The sequence below is a fragment of the Punica granatum genome, chromosome 7 (assembly GCF_007655135.1).
Source record: "Punica granatum isolate Tunisia-2019 chromosome 7, ASM765513v2, whole genome shotgun sequence".
NCBI lineage: Eukaryota > Viridiplantae > Streptophyta > Magnoliopsida > Myrtales > Lythraceae > Punica > Punica granatum.
In genome coordinates this window covers 28,409,741-28,432,068 of record NC_045133.1, presented here as the reverse complement: position 1 = coordinate 28,432,068, position 22,328 = coordinate 28,409,741, and the positions used below count along the sequence as shown (strand labels likewise).

The following is a 22,328-nucleotide window of genomic DNA, read 5'->3' as shown; positions in this document are numbered from 1 at the left end:
CAGAGAATGAATTGAATAATATACCACCTTTGCTCGTTTAATTAAATTAGACAAGACTGCAACTCAAACTCAGAGAAGCTAAGACAAGATATAGAGACCGCAGACGCAGCAGCGAAGCATTCTCCACTTCGGTGTCTATAATTAAGCTCATTTCCTTTACTTCCTCCACCTTCATTCGCCTACCGTGTGCCTTTGATTGAAATTGCTCCTCGTAATTTCTTTGTTTGAATATTCTCCCGATCTTTTCTTCTGCAACCTTTCTTTCCCTATCGTACAAATCGATGACGATTCTTTTTTATCCTTCGGCTTTGGTTCAACAGATATATAGTCGTGGACGCCAGCAAGAAGCTGTTGCCGCTGCCAAGAAAGACGCTATAACACCATAGCTTCTTCTTCTGCTGCTGCATAAACACCATCCAGGGCATACCTATGCGTTAACTCGAGTCATAAGCTTTGAGGACGGACTGAGTCTGGTCAAGATAGACAAACCCTTTTTTTTTTTTTCAAATGACCGCCTCGGTATAATAAGGAAAAGGAAATGTCTAATTAGATTAATGGAATCGCCAAGTAAATCAGACTCATTAATAACATGGGAAAGTCAATTTAATCTTCCTAGCTACGCAATCCTTCATACCTCATATGGTCTTAATAATTATTCTAAGTCCACATTTTATAGGAAGAAACAGAAACTAGTTGAAATGGAATCATCAGTTTCCATGGCAATATTAGCATGCTCGGTTTCCATGGTATCGTCCCTAATGTACGTGACATTATATTGATCTAATTTCCACTCATAGGATCTCAATCAAGTTGTCATACTCAACTGAAACAAAAGTTGATTTAGTTTACAGGGCCACCTATACTTAATTCTCAACAGATAAATTGACTGGAATTTGTTCGTTTCGATCTTGCAATATGTAGCCCCTTAAGCGTTACTTTCCACGGTTTAACAATTGAAACCCAGTTCGCCAGTCTTCAACTTTGGAACCTCTCGAGTTAATTTACTGTCCTGTCTATCCACTTCTGATTTTGGCCAACTTTTATACGAACACAAACCTTATCTTTCCCATACTATACTACTACTACTACTACTACTACTACTACATCCACGTGTTCTTTCAGCTCAGGAACATATATATATATATGCAAATCCATGTCGATACGATAGGAGGAAAATCCAATCCATACTCGAGTTATTGTTATTGAATTTGAACCCACCTCACTAATACAACAACATTACAATGTAATATAAATATCTAAACTAATCTACTAAAAGCTCCCTCCCTCATCTCATGAAAGTATATAATTAGTTTCCCGAGAGAGGAGCTCTCTCTTCATTCGAAAGAAATTTGATTTGATTCCCACACTTTCACTTCACATCATATTTTCAGCTCATGCTCATCCCCTTCCATGTCAAACAACATCCATACCTCATTCACCCGATCATCGAACTCAAATGGAGAATTATACTGGGCCACAGTGTAATTGGAAGCGTGGTCGCTCCCCTCACGGCTTTTCTCGATAGCTGCAGCCCAAGCTGAGCCGCTGAGACTGCCCTCGAGGGCAGCCGCTTCCATAGCAACATCAGAGTCAGACACAAATCCCCCAAATTGTCTCACAGCGACATAAGTGGGCTTCCATCTCTGGGCGTGGAGGCCCTTGGCAGGCGGTGGGTCGGGCTGGTTCGCTTTCGGGACATAAAAGCTCACAACAAAGGACGACGCACAGAATGGGCCATCGCTTGGATAGACTTCGTTGATCACTGGTGCCGTCATCTCGATCTTCTGGCTGTGGCTGTTCTTCCCCTGTATGTAGTCAAAGAGCCTGAAAAAAAACAAAAATGAATCAAGGACTTAAATTTCTTTTTTCCTTTTTTTTTTTCTATTTTTTTATTTTTATTTTTAAGCTCTGCCCAAACAATTAGTCGATGCTTCCAGTTCATGAAATAAAAGCTAAACTGCTATTCGTCCCACGAACGCACGCACACCAACAATATCAATCAATTAATGGTTTCCGGCACAATACAAATGGAAAGCTCCGGTGTCACCCAGAAAAATGTTCGACTAAAACGATGAAACGAATCGAATATGGATAATTATACATTTAAAATTTATAGACAAACATGTAGATCAGCTCAGCTTAGGGGATCGAAACTCACTGCAGGAAGCCCGTGCGAGTAGCTTCGACCAAAGAGATGTCTTGAATGGGAGACGTAGACATCCACACAGTGGAATTGTAGCGGCGGATTTCATAGTCATCCCCTGCCTGCACCAATTGGTAGGTAGGGCACTCGATGCGGCCACATGTGGGCGGATATATCCCGAAGAAGTTCTTCCCATGCCTGGGGGCCTGCCATGTACCCGAATTTGACAGGAGATTCAGGAGGAGTGAGAGTTTGAACGGGCTGAAGGGTGCCATGGAAGTTTGAAGGCCGAGAGAGGGTTGCGTATTCAATGCAGAAAAGAGAAGGTCCAGGAGAAGTGAGAGCTTGAACAAGCTGAAGGATCTCGTCTGGTCTGGTCTCATCTCATCTCAGCTTGTAAAATTTATATGGACCAGAAGTAAGAAGTGGCAATCCAGCGGTGTTTTCCGCAAGAATGGAGGGCATTTTTGTCTAGTTGGTTAAGAGGCAGATATATTGACACGGGGACAGAGTTGGAGGAGGGCGCAAAGATAGATCTCTTCTTGTCTCGTGTCTTCGATAAATCGGCCGGAAGAGGGGTTGGGTTGGGTTGGGTTGGGATCATAGCCGCGTAATGTATTTTGGGCGCCACAAAACAAAAGAGAGAGCTGCCTCTGTCATTAGTTCTTTTTGTAGCCTTGCACAATGATAACAGAGCCCCAGACCAGACCTAATGGAATATTTTGCAGCACATTGCATATTCCGCGGGAATTTAGTACCACTTTCCGTCGCCTTATCCCCGTGAGACACAAAATGAAAGATCCCCAACATCCGATAGCTTTGAGATTGGCCCAATTAGGAGGTACTCCGAATATCGGGACACGTGAGCAACATCAATCTTGGAATTCTACTGGTCGCACTTGCATATCTTTCCCAATAGCGCACAAAGTAAATTCAATCTCTTCAATGTCCGGATGTGATTTGTCTCCAGCAAGGAACCTATGGACATTCTCTTTCACGATTATCCAACTGCATCCTGGACTCTTCCTTAGTCCCTTAGATTTTTGGGCCATTCTGACACGGTTCCCTTCATATTTCTTTTCCGATGCATCGTATAGGCTCGACAGGACAACATAAGGGGTTGCATCGTCCGGTTGCAGTTTCATCAGGTTTCCAGCTGCAAGCTCTGCTAGATCTAAGCGTGAATGGGTTTTGCTAGCACTAAGAAGAGCTCCCCAAACACCACCATGTGGCTCAGACGGCATGGAACGGATCAAGCAAACAGCTTCTTCTAGCAACCCAGCCCGTCCTAGCAGATCGACCAGACAAGCATAGTGGTCGCCCTTGGGTTCCATCCCGTAGCGGGATTTCATGGATTTGAAGTGGTCCCATCCTTCTTTCACTAGTCCTGCATGACAGCAGGCTGAGAGAACGGCAAGAAAAGTTACTTGATTAGGGCACTGCCCTTCATTCTCCATTTTCTTAAACAATCTAAGCGCTTTTTCGCCAAATCCATTCTGCGCTAGACCGGTGATTATTGAATTGTAAGAGACGACATTCGGTGCACTTATTCCTATGAAAATTTTGTAGGCATCCATCATATTCCCGCATTTTGAATACATCGATATGAGTGAATTTCGTATCGAGGTATCATACTCCAGTTCCATTTTCACTGCAAATGCATGAACTTGCAATCCTTGGTTTAACGCTGCTAATCCAGATGAACCTCTGAGAACAGAGCTCAGAGTGAGAGGATTTGGTCTGACAGCAGTGCGGAGCATCTTAATGAAACATCGGAAAGCCTCCTCGTATTCCTCATTATTCACCAAACTTGATATGATGGCAGTCCATGCAATGCCATCTTTGATCGGCATCATTTCAAACAGCTTGATGGACTTTTCAGTCATTCCACTGGCAGAAAACCCCGTTATCATAGTTGTCCAAGAGACTACATCCTTCGTGGGCATTCTCTGGAAAAGCCTGTAAGCCTCCTCGACATCACCACTTTGAGCATAACCAGCAATCAAAGAATTCCAAGTCACTACATCTTTCCTGCTCAATGCCTGGAAGATTTTGTTAGCAGCCTCTACGGAGCTGAACCTGCAGTACATGTTGATCGTGGAATTACCCAGAAATACATCAGACTGAAACCCCAGCAGGAAAACTAGGCCATGCATTTGTTCTCCTTCGTGAAATCTTTCTGAGTCTGTGCAGGCTTCTACAATAACTGTCAAGGTAGTAGAATTGACTCCCACTACTCCTTCCCTCCTCATATCCAAGAACAACATGAACCCATCTTCGAAAAGTCCCATCTGCAGGTATCCATTGATCATTGCAGTCCAAGTGATAACATTCTGCTCCGGCATCTTGTCAAATAATTCTCGAGCTTTGAGTACAGCCCCTTTCTTGCAGTAACCATCAATCATGGAGCTAAAAGAAACCACATTTCTCTGTTCCATACTCTCAAAAACCCGAACCGCCTCATCTAGCGCACCCATCTTCAAGTAACCATTTAACAATGCATTCGAACACACAGGGTCCCGCCACATAAAAGGTGTTTCAGAATGCAGCTTCTTCGCCATGTCCACCATCCCCGCCTGAACAAGACCAGTGACCATGGCAGCATAAGAGACAGCATTAGGATCAGGGATCTTATAAAACAGCTGAAAAGCCTTATTTACGTCGACACAGTTGCGTATATACGCAGTGATCATCGCATTATAAGAAGCGGTGGTCCTCTCGGGCATTTCGTCGAAAACCTGCAGAGCTTTCTCAATCTGGCCGTTCTCGGCATAAGCCGTCAGCATGGCGGTCCAAGAAACGGTGGTCTTGAAGGGCATGCGGCTGAAGACGGATTCTGCGGCCCCAATGTCGCCATCCTTTCCATGCTTTGTGATCTGGGTGTTGCAGTAAACAGCGAGACGGCTGTCTCTTTTGTCTCTTGCTGCTGCAGACTCGGTATCAGGTTCAGGAACCACACGGATGGACAAACGCGAGAGTGAAAGATGAAGCTTGGAGAGGTTTCTATGAAGAAAGGCGGCATTTTGCTTTGCTAGCATAGCTGCCGTTTACATGTCGAGCCCATGGTCAAAGCCAAAGCGAAGGCAGTCTCTCTCTGGCGACGCGGAAGGGTCTCCACCCAGCAAACAAGAAAGTACGGATTCCTGGAAATTAATTTAATACCACTGTACTTTAATGAAATTACATATAAGTCATCTCATCTATTGAAAAATCACATTGGAATCCATATTGGTTCTTTCGCCGTTACACGTAAGTTAGAGCATTATTGCACTTCACTGAAAGGCCATACGTCGGGCAAGAACAAAATCCAAGTAGTTCAGAACATCTGTTTAGATGACGATATGATTCTCGGTTGTCGAGGTGCAAAACTGCCAACGCACTTATGCAATTTTGTTCAAATTCATACGTCTGGTAACGAGTTGAAGAAGTAAAAATCATTAAAAGTACATGAGACCACGAAGTAGAGCGCTCTGTGTATGTACAAATTCTGTGGACGTTAAAAAGACGACAAGCACGGTTCTCATATATAAGCTCTTCCAGAGAATTTAACCACACAAAAGAGAGAGCACAAATGCATGATGGGAAAGAAATCCGTCCATCAAAATACATTGTAGAGGTCTCTTCCTTTGCCCTGAAGAAGAACAACGAACGAACGGGGCCAGCCAAACCTTTTCTTAAGGTTTAATAAATGAATGAATACATTGAGTACACGAGCCCATGCAATTGTCCGGTCTTTTTTTCGATTATATGAAAGGCCTATGGACCTACTATAAGAAAATAAAAATCTTAATATCTAATAAAAGGTACGATAGTCCCACTAAATATTAAACATATAACCTATAAGTAAGCAAACAAATGCAAACATCCAGTCTTTGTTTGTTGTTTTCTGCAGATTCTTAGCATATAAGCAATTGACTCTTTTCCCTCCAAAGCCAAACTGTCCAAATTAAGAAACGGAAAAGCTCCCAACACCACAGCAACATTGCTTTTTGCCTTTTTGCTTCGTAGCATGCAATATTATATCCATACACACATATGTAGACTCCTTTGGTTCTGAAAAGAAGTAGGGAACGGATCCCATTTAGAGAGAGAGAGAGAGAGGGAAAAAAAAAAAGAGTGATGCTTTCTTTTCTTGCAAAGTATTAACTAATTAATCAGCAGTCACTAGCTTAGTAATATATATTAAACATGCATTTAAACCTACCAACTTTCCTTCCTTTTTTTTCTTTTGGCCTTTTTGAATGGGGATTCTTCTCTTCTTTCTCCGATCCATCAGTCACTCGACATAATCTTTGCATTCAAAAGCGTGGACGGTTGCTCTTACTATCTCTGAACATTGACCAGTCGATGAGTCGCATCGGACACAAAAGCCTAGAGATGTACGGAAGTCTGAGGAAAGCAAATGACAGTAACCGATTCCTACTTTCCTAGAAATTAAGCAACGCATATCCAATAATTGTGAACTCGATCGTCTGCTAAATCTCAACTTGGCCATTGCATTGCAAGAAGAAGCCGGTCCAGTCCTACATCACGAAGCAGATTAGGTGGCAGTTAAATTTCTTGTGTTTTTTGGTGGCGCCTGTGAAGAGGTTGATTTGAAGGTCTAACAAAGGATTGTAACAAGCACATGCTAGTAAAAGGAGGAGTTGAAGAATTAATGACCAAGTAGTCAAAATGAATGGTGAAGCTTTTCCAATGATATACCTTCTTCCTCTCACATTCCTTCTTTGCTCTCAAATCAGAGCAAAAGCAGAGCAAAGCAAAAGAAGAACTTGTTTGATCATGAAAAAGCAAAAGCAGAAGAAAGAAGATACACTAAGGATCCCCTTTAAAACTTGGCTTTCCTTTCTTTTATTATTATAATTATTTTCACATGGACCCAAAAACACAAAACCAAACAACTAAGCAAATCCCACAAGCACCCGCCTTATATACTTCCTCCCTCCATCTTGGTCTTTCCCTCCTACTTCTCCTCCTACTCCTCTGTTCACTGCAATGGCAGAGAATGAGATTGTGCCTGTGGAACCCATTATCTCGGCCTATGAAAGAAACCAGTACAACTATGATGTTCCTTGTACTTCCAACACAGCTGGGGGCTCCCTCACTTTCAGGGATGAAGATTACGCGCCGCAGCCGTTCGAGAGTGAGAAGTTACCAGTCACCTTAGCTCGGGACATTCAGAGGTTCCTCCGGGTTGCCAATTTGATCGAGCCAGAGGAGCCTCGTATTGCTTATCTTTGTAAGAAATTATCCTTTTTCAAATTTATGAGTGAAGTGCCAAACTTGATGGGAAGAGTTTTGACTGTAATGGGTTTCATTTGTAGGCCGGTTTCACGCGTTTGAAATCGCACATAACATGGACCGTAATTCCGATGCCCGTGGTGTTCGGCAGTTCAAGACTTCTCTCCTGAAACGACTCGAACGTGTAAGTCATATGCTTTAGAAACTTAACACTCACGCAAGGGCATGTATCCTATGCCATTAATAAGATGTATCAAGGGCCGAAGATAGTTTGAATGTACTGTAGTTATTGTTTCATGTTTGTATTAACTCCCAATAACAGTTTCATTGTGCTGTGTTCTCGCTTTCCAGGACGAAGAAATTACTATAAGGAAACGAAAAGAAAAGAATGATATTCGTGAGCTGAGACGCGTTTATCATGCATACAAGAATTATATCACGAAGCATGAGAGATCATTTGACTTTGACAATAGGTATGTCGCCTTCGTTTCCTGGAGAACGTGCCATCTTTTCTTTTAATCATCTTAAATCCTATGCTATTTTGCAAAATTTACAGGGAAAAGATTACAAATGCAAAAAGAATTGCTTCCGCGGTGTCCCATGTTCTGAACACTATTACCCGTGCAACAGGCTTACAGGTGCACTTGACCTATTTCTGTAACTTATTTTTAGTGCTATGCCTTATTTGCGTAATTTCCAGACTGTGATATTGCCATTCTTATTTCATAATCCACCTTTTGACTTTAGTAGGGTATAGCTGATCAAAATTTTTTCGGTGCAAAGTCCGACTTCTATGTCCCGTATAACATTCTCCCGCTCGATCATGGAAGTGCTCAGCAGGCAATTATGCAACTCCCCGAGGTTCTTGGAGTTCTTCACATTCTTAACTATGTGTTTTCACATTGTTTTTCTATGCGCAACACAAATCTGTTGATATTGATATCAATGTGCAGATCAAGGCGGCAGTTGCAGCAGTTCATAATATTCATGGTCTGCCTTCAGCCCCTGACATGAAGAAAGACGCGGGCTCTGTGGATTTGCTTGATATTCTTCAAGGTTTCTTTGGGTTTCAGGTAATTCACAAACGGGACTCATGCCAAGAACGTGGCATTAGACTATCTTCAGTAATGGAGTTTCGAAACTGACACAGCTGCCATGCATTTGAGCAGAACGGCAATGTCGCGAATCAGAGGGAGCATCTTATTCTACTCCTTGCTAATATTCAAATGCGGAAAAATCATAAGGGGGCCCCAACCTCGAAGGTATACTTGGCTTATCTGAGTGGAGATTCTTGAAGGTTGTACTCATAAAACATGCTTAAATTTGAGGGAAATGTTTGATTTGTGTGGTCAGTCGGTGGACGTGGCATTAGATGAATTGATGAAAAAGATCTTCAAAAATTACACAAATTGGTGCAAATTTCTCAGCAAGAAAAGCAGTATCAGGTAAGAAAAATCACCTTTGATTTTCCACATTAGCATTGGCTTGCTATGAGCTTGTCAGTTTTTGCGCTTCACCATTGAGTTTCTAGCAACTCAATTTTCCTGGTGTACAGGTTGCCCATAGGGGAAGCTCAACAATACAAACTTCTATATCTGGGGCTTTACCTTCTCATATGGGGAGAAGCTGCAAACTTGCGGTTCATGCCTGAGTGTCTATGTTACATCTTTCACCACGTGAGTTAACATCAAGGACTCTGTATGAGTTGTTTCGCTGACATATTGGCCTGTGATAATGGAAGCACTTCATTGCCGAAAACATCAGTTTGGAGCCTTCTACTCATTCCTCTGGTACTCATTTTCCAGATGGCATACGAATTGCATGGTATATTAACTGGTGCAATTGCCTCAACAGCATGGGATAATCCCACGACAGCTTCTAGAGGAGGACCCGAATCTTTCCTGAACAAAGTCATTTCCCCCATATACCAGGTTATTTATGAGGTAGGACTTTGCCCATTGAGGAGATGTCCTTGTCCTTGTCTGTTATCTTAAAACTTGATCAAACAATGTAGGAGGCAGAGAAAAGCAAGAACGGGACGGCTGATCATTCAACTTGGAGGAACTATGATGATCTGAATGAGTTCTTCTGGTCAGACAAAAAATTTATAAATCATCTCTCTCCAGAATTTTGGTACATGGAATATCAGTTTTCATGAAATTAACTTTGATTGCCTGATTCTTCAGGTCTCCCAATTGTTTTGAGCTGAGTTGGCCAATGAATCTGGACCATGATTTCTTCTGTGTAAGCCCTTCAAACAATGCTTCCTCCAAGAAACCTCAGGGGTCAGAGCATACCAATGAACGTGAGGGCAACAGCAATGATTCTTATGATGAAGAACTCGGGGTAAGAATGGCCATCTATTGCTACATTTGAAATGAAACATTGTGGATGATAATTGCTTCATGTAATGTAATGCAATAACAAACTCCAAGATACCCCTTCCCACAGGGTACAAAGGAGGAACATCGTGAACCTAAATGGTTGGGGAAGACAAACTTTGTGGAGGTTCGTTCGTTTTGGCAGATTTTCCGGAGCTTTGATAGAATGTGGAGCTTTTTCATCTTAGCCCTTCAGGTACGTATCTAAGCTAACATATTGCGAGCATCTAAATGATTTGCAAACTTCTTGCAGACCTCGAATTGACAACTCATATCTCTGTATTAAGGCAATGATTATTATGGCCTGCCATGATTTGGGGTCTCCAATTCAACTTTTTGACAAGGGAATATTCGAGGATGTCATGAGCATCTTCATCACCTCTTCGATCCTTAAACTTATCCAAGGTTTCACACTCTTGCCCAGACAGAGTTCTGATCAAGCACAGTTAAAAGATAATTTAACTGTAAGACTCAGTGGGTTTTTGTTTGCCTTTTTGCAGCAATATTGGACATTATCTTCACATGGAAAGCTAGAACGACCATGAATTCCTCTCAGAAAAGAAGACAATACCTGAACCTCGGGGTTGCTGTAATATGGACAATAATTCTTCCTACTTGCTATGCTACTTCTAGGAGGAAATACACTTGCTACTCCATGAAATCCCGAGCAAGCTGGCTTGAAGAGCTCTGCATCTCTCCCTATATGGTCGCTGTAGCAATATACTTGACCAGCAGTGCCATTAAGATGGTCTTGTTTTTTGTTCCCTCAGTTAGCAAGTACATCGAGGTCTCAAACTGGCGTTTGTGCATGTTACTATCGTGGTGGGTAAAGGTATAACAACTCCTCTTAGTTCCAGCCAACGTTATGACTGGAGGGAAATTGATAAGGAGTGAGATCAACTTTGTTCTTTTTTTTCCCTCTCTTATGATTTTGGATGTAGCCGGGATTATTCATTGGACGTGGGATGCAAGAAAGTCAAGTTTCTCAGATGAAGTATAGCCTCTTTCCTTATGCTGAAGGTTTACGAGGACTCTGTTCTTTGCGTTTTTTCTTTTCTTTTTTTAAATATTTTTCGGTATGTACTATGCAGGTACACCTTATTCTGGATATTAGTCTTATCAAGCAAATTCTCCTTCAGCTACTTCTTCGAGGTGAGTTTCTTAATCAAATTGAAGATTATTTTTCTTTTTGTTTGCCTAGAGTAGTCAGATGTCGACTAAAAATATCTCTTGTGCAGATAAAACCACTGATTGTGCCGACTAGACATATAATGGAAATGGGTGTGGAGTATGACTGGCACGAGTTTTTGCCAAAGGGTATAAACAATCTATTTCATAAGATGAAATGTTACAAAAATTTCTGCTTGAATCCTGTTGATAACCTAACGAGGAACTTCCTCCTTCCAGTTCAGAGTAATGCTGGTGCAGTTATTGCAATATGGGCTCCTGTAATTGTTGTAAGTGTCTCGATACCTGTTTCGGCTTTATACTACGCTGCACCTATATTTCACATTCTATAGGTTTCTGCTCTCCTTCTTAATTACATCCTTACATTGGCAAAAAGGTTTACTTTATGGATACACAAATTTGGTACTCTGTCTTCTGTACGATGTTCGGTGGAGTCTATGGCATACTGCATCATCTTGGAGAGGTAAAAATTACTACTTTTTTTTTATTCTCGTTTTCCTTTTGTTTTCTCTTAGTAGCTTCACTCCTCTATGTCTTTTTAGATCAGAACTTTAGGAATGCTGAGAAGCAGATTCCAGTCCTTGCCTTACGCGTTTAATGCCCGCCTTGTCCCTCCACTGAAAAACGACCGAAAGGGTAGAAGAAATGGGTTCTTTAGCAGAAGATTTCATAAGGTAGGAGTAGAAATACTCCAGGGGTTGTTTATCTTTTGACTTTTCTGCTGACCAGTGAATCCACAAACTCTCAGGCGTCCGAAACCGAGAGAAACACCCTTGCAAAGTTTGTTCTTGTGTGGAATCAAATAATCAGCAAACTTCGAATGGAGGACTTGATAAGCAATAGGTTTGGTTTTTGCTGCTGCTGAGTTGCCTTCCAGTAGTTTCTCCAAAATATCTTGACTAAGTTATGCTTCTTCGATGGATATAGGGAGCTAGACTTGATGATGATACCAACGTCGTCAGAGATATTATCAGGAGTGGTCCGTTGGCCCGTTTTCCTCCTAGCAAATAAGGTGCATATTTATATAGTGAAAAATCTTTGCTTTCCCAGTTTTCTTCGAGTCATTTTGTAATGGTGATGTATAATCCTATTGTCTGACAGTTTTCTACGGCATTGAGCATTGCCAAAGATTTTGTGGGGAAGGATGATATCCTTTTCCGGAAGATACGGAAAGATAAGAATATGTACTATGCTGTGAAGGAATGCTACGAGTCATTCAAGTACTTCCTCGAGATCCTTGTCGTGGGAGACCTGGAGAAAAGGTAAAATTGTAATATAATGTTCATTAACCGTCCTCTTTAGTTGTAATATTGTTATCGTTCTTGCACAATTCTGCTTCCCAAGCATCTCTGGAACTTGTTCAGGATAATATCTTATATACTGGACGAAGTCGATTTGAGCATTGAGAAGTCGAGCCTTTTTGAGAACTTCAAGTTGAGCCCACTACCAACTCTACGAGATAAATGCGTTGAACTACTGGAACTTCTGGTACATCACCAAACAAACCAATAATTAGTTAGATCTCATCAATTTGAGGGAACTGTAACAACAGCAACTTCTTGTTCTTATAAGCTTGGTGGGGACGAGAAGCATCACAGCAAGGTCGTGAAAGTACTTCAAGACATGTTTGAGCTCGTGACCTGTGATATGATGGTTAATGGTGACAGGTCAGTCGTCTTCTCTAGAGACTAACACTTTCTGAGACCGATTTAATGCTTCAATCAGTGAATAACGATGGATGATTGCAACAGAGTTTTGGATTTGCTCAACTACTCTAGACAACTAGATGGTGAACATACTTACCTCTCCGAAAGGATGGGAAGGGAGTTGTTCGGCTCAGCTGATGGAGAGGATTCCATCAATTTTCCATTGCCTGATAGTGGCATCTTGAAGGACCAGGTATAGTTGATTTCGTGCAACCATAGTTTGACATACCAGACTGGACCACCCGATCCATCAATTTTCCTAAGTATTTATTCGTTCGGTTTTCAGATTAACCGCTTCTATCTGCTTTTGACGATCAAAGATACAGCAATGGACATACCTTCTAATCTGGAGGCTCGAAGGCGCTTGTCCTTCTTCGTTACATCCCTTTTCATGGACATGCCTACTGCTCCAAAAGTTCAAAACATGCTGTCATTCAGGTAATGTGAGATTAGGAATCCATGGAACAATCTGTTGAATTTTCTGCAAGAGTGTAATTATCTCTTAAGTCGGGAACGCATCCTAAACAGCTATGATTATTCTTGTGAAATACATTTTCTCCTCCTTTTACAGTGTTTTGACTCCACATTACATGGAAGACATAAACTTCTCGATGACGGAACTCCATTCGAGCCGAGAAGGAGTTCCCATCATCTTTTACATGCAGAGGATATATCCTGGTAATTGCTACTAGGAGTATTACTATTGACTTTATTCACTTGAAGTCAGCTTTGGTCTTATGATCTTTCCTATTCATTAATGTAGACGAGTGGAAAAACTTCTTGGAACGGGTGGGATATGAAGATACGGAAGAATATAAGGATGAGAGCCGAGAGGAGGATTTAAGAAGTTGGGCCTCTTTCCGTGGACAGACACTAAGCAGAACGGGTTAGTTTTCCTAAATTTATCAAGAGGCTTTTTCATGGACTTTGCTTTTTTAAACCGTGAAATATTGTACATGACAGTCAGAGGAATCATGTACCATAGAGAATCCTTGAGACTGCAAGCTTTTCTTGAGCAATCAACGGATCAAGGTACGCAATATACTCACTTGTAATATTTTTATATTGAGAATAATTCAGTCGGACATTCCCTGATCCTCTATACTGCTGTTCTTGCAGAAATCATTGAAGGCTATGACAGTGTTGATAGAGAAGATCGTGAATTATCTGCACAATTAGATGCTTTAGCAGACCTCAAATTTACGTATGTTGTGTCCTGTCAAATGTTTGGGTCCCAAAAGGTTTCTGGAGACCCACATTTCAAAGACGTACTTGAGCTAATGATAAGGTAATGTCACTTAACCAGAATGAATTTGTGAAAGCTAAGGAATCGATCAGCTCTAATTGACTATACATTGAACATGCTGTTTGAAGGTATCCCTCTCTTCGTGTGGCCTATGTTGAGGAGAAAGAAGAGATCGTTGAAGGCAAGCCTCAAAAGGTTTATTCATCTATATTGGTTAAGGCCGTAAATGACTTCGACCAGGTAGAGAAAATTATCAGGGAACCATTTCATTAACTACATAGTTTACAAACTTAGGCAGAAGAAACATCACCTGGCATCGTGTTCTACAGGAAATTTACCGGATAAAACTTCCTGGTCCCCCAATAATTGGAGAAGGGAAGCCTGAAAATCAAAACCATGCCATAATCTTCACTCGTGGCGAAGCTCTGCAAACAATTGATATGAACCAAGTAGGTTTTCTCTTTTCGGGATACTAAATGAGTTCGTTCTGACATTTAACAGTATTGCCTTCTAATTTATAGGACAACTATCTTGAAGAAGCTATCAAGATGAGGAATCTTTTGCAAGAATTCCTTCAGCACAATGGGCATCGTCCTCCTACTATACTTGGACTAAGGGAACACATATTCACCGGAAGGTGAGATATTATAGAAAATACAAAGTATTACGAAGTAGGTAATCTTTCTGCTGCGGTAGCCTTATGGAAGTTCAATCAATATTGCAGCGTTTCTTCTCTTGCGTGGTTCATGTCGTATCAAGAGACTAGCTTTGTCACAATCGGTCAGAGGCTCCTCGCCAATCCCCTCAGGTAATGAGTGATTCAAAGCAGCATAAAACAGCAACTCTTCTAAGCTAATTAATTAATCTGATCGTTTCTCATGCTCGATCTGTTCCTCAGGGTAAGATTCCACTATGGACATCCTGATATATTTGACAGGCTGTTTCACATCACTAGAGGAGGCATCGGCAAAGCATCAAAAACGATAAACTTGAGTGAGGATGTGTTTGCCGGTAAATATAAACTTACTGATATAAGTAATTGATCCGATCATCTAATATTCTGACACCCGAGATGCAAAGTATGAGTAATTTCCTTTTGCATTCTAGGGTTCAATTCTACTTTGCGCAGAGGGAGTATCACGTTTCACGAGTACATACAAGTGGGAAAAGGCCGTGATGTGGGCCTAAATCAGATATCGAAATTTGAAGCTAAAGTAGCAAATGGAAACAGCGAACAAACTCTAAGCCGTGATATATATCGACTTGGGCAGCAATTTGACTTCTTTCGCATGCTCTCTTGTTACTTTACAACCATTGGTTTCTACTTTAGCAGTCTGGTAGGAACCCTTTAAAGTTTTCCCTGTCCTTCTATATTTCGTGTCTGGTATTGAATTTAAGTCAAGATTGCTGTTTTCATGTGTCTCAGATATCAGTTATCGGGATTTATGTGTTCCTTTATGGCCAACTTTACCTGGTTCTCAGCGGGCTAGCAAGGGCTCTCATGCTCGAGGCAAATGTTCAAAATGTTCAGTCCCTTGAGACAGCTCTAGCATCACAATCATTCATCCAACTTGGACTTTTAACAGGCCTGCCGATGGTTATGGAGATCGGACTAGAGAAAGGATTCTTAATGGCCCTGAAAGACTTTGTCCTCATGCAGCTTCAGCTCGCTTCAGTTTTCTTCACCTTCTCCCTCGGGACGAAAACTCACTATTTTGGTCGAACCATCCTTCATGGAGGAGCCAAATACAGACCCACTGGAAGAAAAGTCGTCGTGTTCCATGCAAGTTTCTGTGAGAACTACAGACTATATTCTCGAAGCCACATTGTTAAAGGATTTGAACTTTTACTCCTTCTGATCATCTATGATCTGTTCCGGAGGTCTTACCAGAGCAGCATGGCGTATGTTCTGATCACTTACTCTGTATGGTTCATGTCCATTACTTGGCTTTTTGCTCCCTTTCTGTTCAATCCATCGGGCTTCAGCTGGGAAAAGATTGTTGATGACTGGAAAGATTGGAACAAGTGGATTAAGGTTCAAGGAGGAATCGGAGTTCAGCCTGATAAGAGTTGGCAGTCATGGTGGGACGAGGAACAAGCCCATATCCGCCGCTCAGGTTTGAGTGCTCGGTTAATTGAAATTCTTCTCTCCCTGAGATTCTTCCTGTATCAGTATGGCCTGGTATATCATCTTGACATCTCTCAGAAGAGCAAGAACTTCCTCGTATATGTGCTTTCTTGGATAGTCCTACTTGCAATATTCCTATTAGTCAAGGTACGTTATTTCGACTGTCTTCTTATTCACTGGAAAGCTTGAGTTGCAACGTAACTTTGATATGATACAATTGCAGGCAGTGAATATGGGGAGGCAACAGTTCAGTGCAACTTACCATCTCGTGTTTCGGCTTTTCAAAGTGTTCCTCTTCCTCGGCGTTCTGTCCATTATAGTCTCTCTCTCCGGTGTCTGCAAATTATCGGTGAAGGACATTATAGTCTGCTGTCTTGCATTTTTGCCGACTGGGTGGGGGCTCATATTGGTGAGGGCCAAGTGGAAAACTTTCAACTCTCTCTCTTTATTCTTTTATCTCCTGATGATCTTTTGTCCCTTCTTTTTCTAAATTTGCATCTGAACCATTACAGATTGCACAAGCTGTGAGGCCCAAAATTGAGAATACGGGATTATGGGATTTTGCGCGGGTCCTTGCCCGAGCATATGACTATGGAATGGGAGTCATCTTGTTTGCCCCGGTGGCTTGTTTGGCATGGCTTCCAATTATATCAGCTTTCCAGACCCGCTTCCTTTTCAATGAAGCCTTCAATCGAAGACTGCAGATTCAGTCAATTCTTGCAGGAAAAACTAAAAAACAGCATCAAGGATAGGCCGGAAAATATGAGAATATCTTCTGTATATGGTATATAATTTATTCTTTCCTGACAACCTAGAGAATCCGAAAGTGTGTATAGGATGACAATCATTTTCTTGGGGTAAATGACATTAGCCAAAGCAAGCCTTGAGGTGACCATCACCAAGTAACTCTGTAATTTCGATAGCACATTATTCATTATGCAAAGTGTAAGTCGAGAACAGTAATGATTCTATCAATTGTGTCTTCCATATTCAAAGCAGAACCATCTGCATGAGTGCCTAAATTTAGAATCAATAGATGAAGAGCGTACCACAAGATGAGAGAAGAGCTTCTTTTGATCACAACGCTGCTTTCAGAAGTTGATTATGTATGTACTGCATATTCAGAAACAGAGGACTTACAAATACAGCGTAGAAACTCCACCAAAATTTACAAAACTCAAGAGGAAACAACCGAAGGCCAGGCCTCAACCGGTACAATTCGTGAACTGATTGGCCTATTCACCCTAAAACAGATGGGCCCGGTCCTCTAAGCATTCTAAGGCAACACAATTTGCTTCCTCCGGAGTAGTGCTAGAGCTCAGGATTTGGCAGGTATCAACACATTTCTAGAAGCTGCAGGTCTTCCAATATGTATAGACTTCTAGGACTACGTGCTTGTTCTTATCAGAACCAATAGGTGCTCGGAATCAAATATCCTTTCCGACTCAACAAGTACCAGTAAAATATTTAGAGCATTAGTCCTCTGACAGTTTCCAGAACCACTTCCTTGAAACAACTCTCAGATTTCTTAGCTTATCTTGACAAGCTGTTTGGCACCTCTTTCATGTTCTCTCTAGGAACCCTTCCAATCACTCCTTTCAGCTAAAAGCCCCTTCCAGTTGGAAAATTGTCCATGACTTATGACTTCACGTCCATCTGCTTTTGAAGGTTATATATGAGGAGATTGAGTAGCCTCTCCAATAATATCTGGCCAATCCTCCGCTTTTACACTTCTTCGACATATCAACCTGATCTTTACTATGCCCCTGGCAACGCTACATCTCTTTGAAATCCTTTTGGTTCTTTCCGAATTATCTGATGCTTCTACTCTGCTGATGAAACCGTTGGTTCCCCTTGAATATTCGTATCAAGACGCCTGTTCTTTCCTCTATGATGTTCCCAAATCTGTGGAGTTCCACTTCCTGGCCTGTGAACCAATGCTGCAGTCCCCCTTTGCCCTTCAATATATATAGATTCCAATGTATCTTTCACTCTTGGAGATTTTTCCGAGAAAAAAGATGAGACAGAAGCCTTATCTATTTCTTTTGAAGATGAATTCTTTTCCTCTCCATGATTTTCTGATTCTCCAGCAGACGAAGAAATATGCCCCTGTTCAAGCATTATTTTTAGATCAATAATCTGGGATGTACACTTTGAATCTCATTCAACACTCAGTTTATCTCATGTGGAAGAAAAATTTATTAACCTTCTCAACTACTGTTATCCTGAGATGCAACCTTCCCATCTTAACATTCTGAAGAGGCAGCCACATGTCGTGTCTCTGACCATCTCTGAAATCATTAATATCCACGCAGCAGTTGCTGCAGAAAAAAGAGAAATAAATCTAAGACAACAGAACATGCTCTGTCCCAAGATTATGAAATGATACCTCAACTGGGGTGGGTTTTCGAAAGAGCGGAGACAAACCCGAGGTGATCATCAATGAACTGATCCTTGTCGCGAACTTCAAATTCCAGCACATTAGTTGCTCCCCACGTCATGATGGGAATCCTGAACATTTCCTGCCGATTTGGAGAAAGAGTATTCCTCGCTGTCTTGGTTCTGAACCTGTAAGGACCCAATTGCCCTTTCACGTATGGATCAGCCAAACCTACAAGTTAGAACTGAAACGACCCATGAATTTACCCAAAAATAATAATAATAATAATAATAATAATAATAAAGATTAAAAGATCAGAGTAATCCGAATGATTTAAGACGAACCGTTTAGATCAGATGGTTTCACTTCAGATGCCTCTAACACTTCTACTTTGGCATAAGCAAAAGGCTTCCTCACATCAACAGAGAACCAACTCTCTGAAAATTCACACTAATGCTATTTTAGCAAACATAATTATATTACAGTGACATATATTGAAAGCTATGTAATTGCAGTACTTTACCTTGCTGCTGTGAACCACCTTGCTGAGATGCAGCAAGTTTTTCAACATCAACAACCAGCATATTTGGCTGCAATAAAAATCGACTGTTGTTTAGATTCAACATCTCATTATAAGTACAATTTTTTGGATAAGTTGCAATGTTTCATAAATCAGAAGGAATTTACAGATGTTTAACACCACTTATCCAAGAATGAACGATGGAAAAAAAAATACTAATACTGCCAAAATTGAAAGAAAAGACAGCTCAAATTCAAGGGCTTTAGCAGCTAAGGAATCTGTCAGCTTGTGGTATAACTTCGACATAAGCACCAGCAAGACTTGCTGATTAATATTTGCAAGTGAGGAGGTCTGCTTCTGATAAATCCTTGTGTTCCTCTCCCTCTCCTTCCAAATGATATATATATATCAAGTTAAGACCAGCCTAGAATGACAGTGTTGAGTTTCCTTCCTTTTAGAGATGAGATCCAGACAACTTCCGAAGTCCAACCCTCCAACTTTTTGTTGATTCCCACGCAAGCAACTTCGTAAGTTCTTTTTTCCTAGTTATGATAATTAAAGCTCCGATTGCATGACATATATATATGTAAATCCCAAGTCATGTGACATCTCATTTGACCGAAAATGACAAGATGCGAGAAACTTATGACTAAACAGAAGCACTAAGATTCTGAAATGACAAGAATTTCTACCTCGACCAGTGTCTCCTCAAATGCACCTGACAGGAGTTTGTCCTATCCAAGAAGGCAATTTATCAAAAGCTTTAATTCCCCATGCAGTGAAGAAAGAGAGAAAGGAACACTTAACCTATCAGGTATTTTTTTTCTCGGAGGAAAAGACTTACTAGCCATCCAGCAATACCAGGAAGTTCTGAGACATCGAGTCCATGTGCAGAAACAGACCTCACAACCATCTGAAAATGAGGTGGCTCAGCAAAGCATACTCGTATACGTTCAAGAAAAGGCCATTTACCAGTAAACTTGACGCCCACCGAGAGCTACAAGAAAGAAAGAAGTCCATAACTACAAAGTAACGATTCCTGTGACGGTTCAGTTCCTAGTAATAAAATGAAGACGCAGCAGATATTTTCAGTAATATATTATTAGCCGTGAAATGGATTACCTTCCCTTCTAAGTGCATGCCAGTCAAATGCAATTTTGTAGATATTCCGAATCCCAATCTTTTCCTTAGCTTGACAGCAAGTATTGAACTCATACCTGCCGTGAGGAAATTCACTCCCACCTGTAGGACCTGCAGCAGATTCCCGATTTCCTCTTCATGATAATTTTCAAGGTTCAGTTGTGGGGTGCTGATCGTGAAAAATGTAAATGTAGGTACCAAGTGGTCTTCATCAGTGGTCTGATGAAGAATCCGAATTTCAGTGAACAACGGGGGTTTCTTTCCCAGGCAAAGGGTTTGGAATTTGGCCTCCTTCTGCAGAAATCATTTTGTATCAAGGATGAAATGGAAGAGCTACTATACTATCATAAAGAACTCCCTTCTCTATTCAACAACAAAGTTTGACCATTAGAACCGACAACTCGCAGTTTCTTTAAGCTCCTTTATATGGCCAATTAAAAGACAATCACAGGAATGATTGATAGATTTTACACATTGAAAGAAAAAGAATCGATGAGACCTATTGGACAGATCATCAACCCAAGAAACAAAAAACCATAAGCAGTAATCTCAGATAGTAATGATACCAGGGTCCACGGTTTGTACTTGGCCAAGAACCAAGGGATGATGGGAAGGAGAAGTTTCTGAGAAACAATTTGCTCTACACAGACGGGCCATAACTTCTGGACTGCATGGTTTAACCACCGCACGGTCTCAGAGTCAGTCAGTACCTAAACGAACAGGCATGTTCATAAGAGGCGTTCCTTCCTGAGAAGGTGATAGAATCTAAAATGTGTTTTAAAATTAAAACAGCCGATGCAGGAACAGAAAATAAAAAAAAATAAAAAAAAGTTGTTCCCACAGTACCCGTCTTTGATTGGATTGTCTCTTTCCCTCGTACTCCAGCTTCTTCCGCAATCTCATCACGTAGCGCTCATGAACCTTTCCGGAAAGAAAGTGAATGTCCAGAATGTTGAGTACTTACTTACTAGAGCTCTATTTGTTCAAATAACTTATCAAGAAGAACAGATTGGGCAGAAATATCCATAAATACTAAAAATCCATCCTTTAATTATTGCAGAAAAGTTCCATCATTTTCAGTTTGACTTCCTCGTTTTTCTGTTTCCCCCTATCCTTATATATATACATATATATATATAGCAGAAACTTATTATATACTCTATAAATTGGCTTCTCTTGGATCTCTTCATCATTCTTTCCGAGCAAGAAATAATGTAAAAACGTACGTTCTTTGAAGTGTTCAACGAGTATCCTCTCTGGAGCTAATAAGTGAATTCAGAGAGAAATAAGGAACGGAATAAACACACGCAGAGAGAAGAGAAGGGACTCGCTCAGTCATACCAGGTAAAGATGGATCAAGGAGACAAAATACGCAACTGGGTGACCCAAATTGTATTCACAGAGAAGCCAAAGACAAAGAAGCACAATGCATACATGGCGTATCATATCATTGAAAACCTCTTTGTCTTTGTCTCCCTTTAAATGACCTTATCCTTTGTTTTGCCAAACTCCCACCGATTCGGGAAAGAGAGAGAGGAAGGACGGCACTCACGGAAACTCCATCAGTGATATATCAAATGAATTCAACACCAAATAAACGAAACAAAAGGCCACAACTTTTTAACTGCCTGGAAGCTGTAATGGAAGGGAAGTAAGTAATTAATTGAGATAATATTTGAGAAGAAATGAAGAGAAAAAAAAAAAAAACGCAGCAAACTTTGCGAAAGCGAAAAGGCGATGGAGAAGAGAAGAGGACGTGAATGATGAATTTCTTTTTCTTAAGTGTCAGCAAGCAAAAGAGAGGAGAGAGAGAGAGAGAGACGCATTACGGTTACGGCGGCGGGGAAGCTGAAGGTGGTGTTTGGTTTCATAGTAGGATTTTAGAATTGTGATTTTGATTTTGATTTTGAGTGGTATAAATGGAGTCCACCCTTTGACTTTGTAAGAGTTATGTTGTTTTGTTGTGGAAAAAAGTAATATAAATGGGACACACTCTTTGATTTTGTATGAGTTATTTTGTTTTGTAGTGGGTAGAATTAAGTTAGAATTGTGATTCTAAAATATAACTCTGAAACCAAACAGAGCGATTTGACTTGCACCGCCTGCACTTTTGCCGAGTAAATGAAGTTTTGTTAAGCTAATGGGCGCGTGGGTGCACGGGATGCTGCAATGCAAGTCAAGTGGTGTGTGCTGTGGGCGGATAGTTCATGGGCCGCAAGATTGGGACTGTTCAAAAGTGGATGGCCATTCCATCT

The 22,328-nt window shown here is 41.1% G+C and overlaps 4 protein-coding genes across 7 annotated transcripts; 1 reads left to right on the top strand and 3 right to left on the bottom strand.

Annotated features, from left to right (window-relative positions):
* Positions 1-1,156: 1,156 nt before the first annotated feature.
* On the bottom strand, positions 1,157-2,674 carry LOC116214225 (heme-binding protein 2). The gene is made up of 2 exons (XM_031549586.1): positions 2,159-2,674; positions 1,157-1,824 (listed from the first exon to the last, which is right to left on the bottom strand). Exons 1-2 carry the CDS (start codon positions 2,524-2,526, stop codon positions 1,380-1,382), a joined length of 813 nt encoding a protein of 270 aa, XP_031405446.1. The 5' UTR covers positions 2,527-2,674; the 3' UTR covers positions 1,157-1,379.
* Positions 2,675-2,687: 13 nt separating this feature from the next.
* On the bottom strand, positions 2,688-5,307 carry LOC116214224 (pentatricopeptide repeat-containing protein At1g53600, mitochondrial). Of its 2 annotated transcripts, XM_031549585.1 has the most exons (2): positions 4,804-5,307; positions 2,688-4,719 (listed from the first exon to the last, which is right to left on the bottom strand). In XM_031549585.1, exons 1-2 carry the CDS (start codon positions 5,179-5,181, stop codon positions 3,016-3,018), a joined length of 2,082 nt encoding a protein of 693 aa, XP_031405445.1. In that variant the 5' UTR covers positions 5,182-5,307; the 3' UTR covers positions 2,688-3,015. The 2 variants fall into 2 exon arrangements, with proteins under 2 accessions (XP_031405445.1, XP_031405444.1); XM_031549584.1 differs by having other exon boundaries at positions 2,688-5,306.
* A 1,739-nt stretch (positions 5,308-7,046) lies between these two features.
* LOC116213921 (putative callose synthase 8) lies at positions 7,047-17,008 on the top strand. The gene is made up of 41 exons (XM_031549068.1): positions 7,047-7,382; positions 7,468-7,568; positions 7,736-7,857; positions 7,941-8,022; positions 8,135-8,245; positions 8,338-8,457; positions 8,554-8,646; positions 8,738-8,829; positions 8,940-9,060; positions 9,190-9,327; positions 9,399-9,475; positions 9,571-9,730; positions 9,836-9,961; positions 10,053-10,170; positions 10,266-10,597; positions 10,707-10,759; positions 10,857-10,917; positions 11,004-11,082; positions 11,173-11,222; positions 11,330-11,416; positions 11,496-11,627; positions 11,702-11,796; positions 11,881-11,965; positions 12,055-12,215; positions 12,318-12,441; positions 12,526-12,620; positions 12,705-12,852; positions 12,946-13,097; positions 13,231-13,337; positions 13,423-13,545; positions 13,623-13,691; positions 13,779-13,947; positions 14,034-14,145; positions 14,235-14,354; positions 14,427-14,542; positions 14,630-14,713; positions 14,804-14,916; positions 15,013-15,242; positions 15,332-16,180; positions 16,257-16,442; positions 16,546-17,008. Exons 1-41 carry the CDS (start codon positions 7,139-7,141, stop codon positions 16,783-16,785), a joined length of 5,877 nt encoding a protein of 1,958 aa, XP_031404928.1. The 5' UTR covers positions 7,047-7,138; the 3' UTR covers positions 16,786-17,008.
* A 96-nt stretch (positions 17,009-17,104) lies between these two features.
* On the bottom strand, positions 17,105-21,789 carry LOC116213922 (C2 domain-containing protein At1g53590-like). Of its 3 annotated transcripts, none has more exons than XM_031549069.1 (12): positions 21,415-21,786; positions 20,920-20,994; positions 20,640-20,783; positions 20,272-20,367; positions 20,056-20,184; positions 19,778-19,930; positions 19,626-19,667; positions 18,937-19,003; positions 18,758-18,850; positions 18,461-18,644; positions 18,240-18,354; positions 17,105-18,142 (listed from the first exon to the last, which is right to left on the bottom strand). In XM_031549069.1, the coding sequence occupies exons 1-12, from the start codon at positions 21,517-21,519 to the stop codon at positions 17,858-17,860; spliced, it is 1,488 nt and encodes a 495-aa protein (XP_031404929.1). In that variant the 5' UTR covers positions 21,520-21,786; the 3' UTR covers positions 17,105-17,857. The 3 variants fall into 3 exon arrangements, 2 of the variants coding, with proteins under 2 accessions (XP_031404929.1, XP_031404930.1); XM_031549070.1 differs by having other exon boundaries at positions 18,461-18,620; XR_004158176.1 differs by having other exon boundaries at positions 18,111-18,142; positions 18,240-18,324; positions 18,423-18,644; positions 21,415-21,789.
* Between the last annotated feature and the right edge of the window lie 539 nt (positions 21,790-22,328).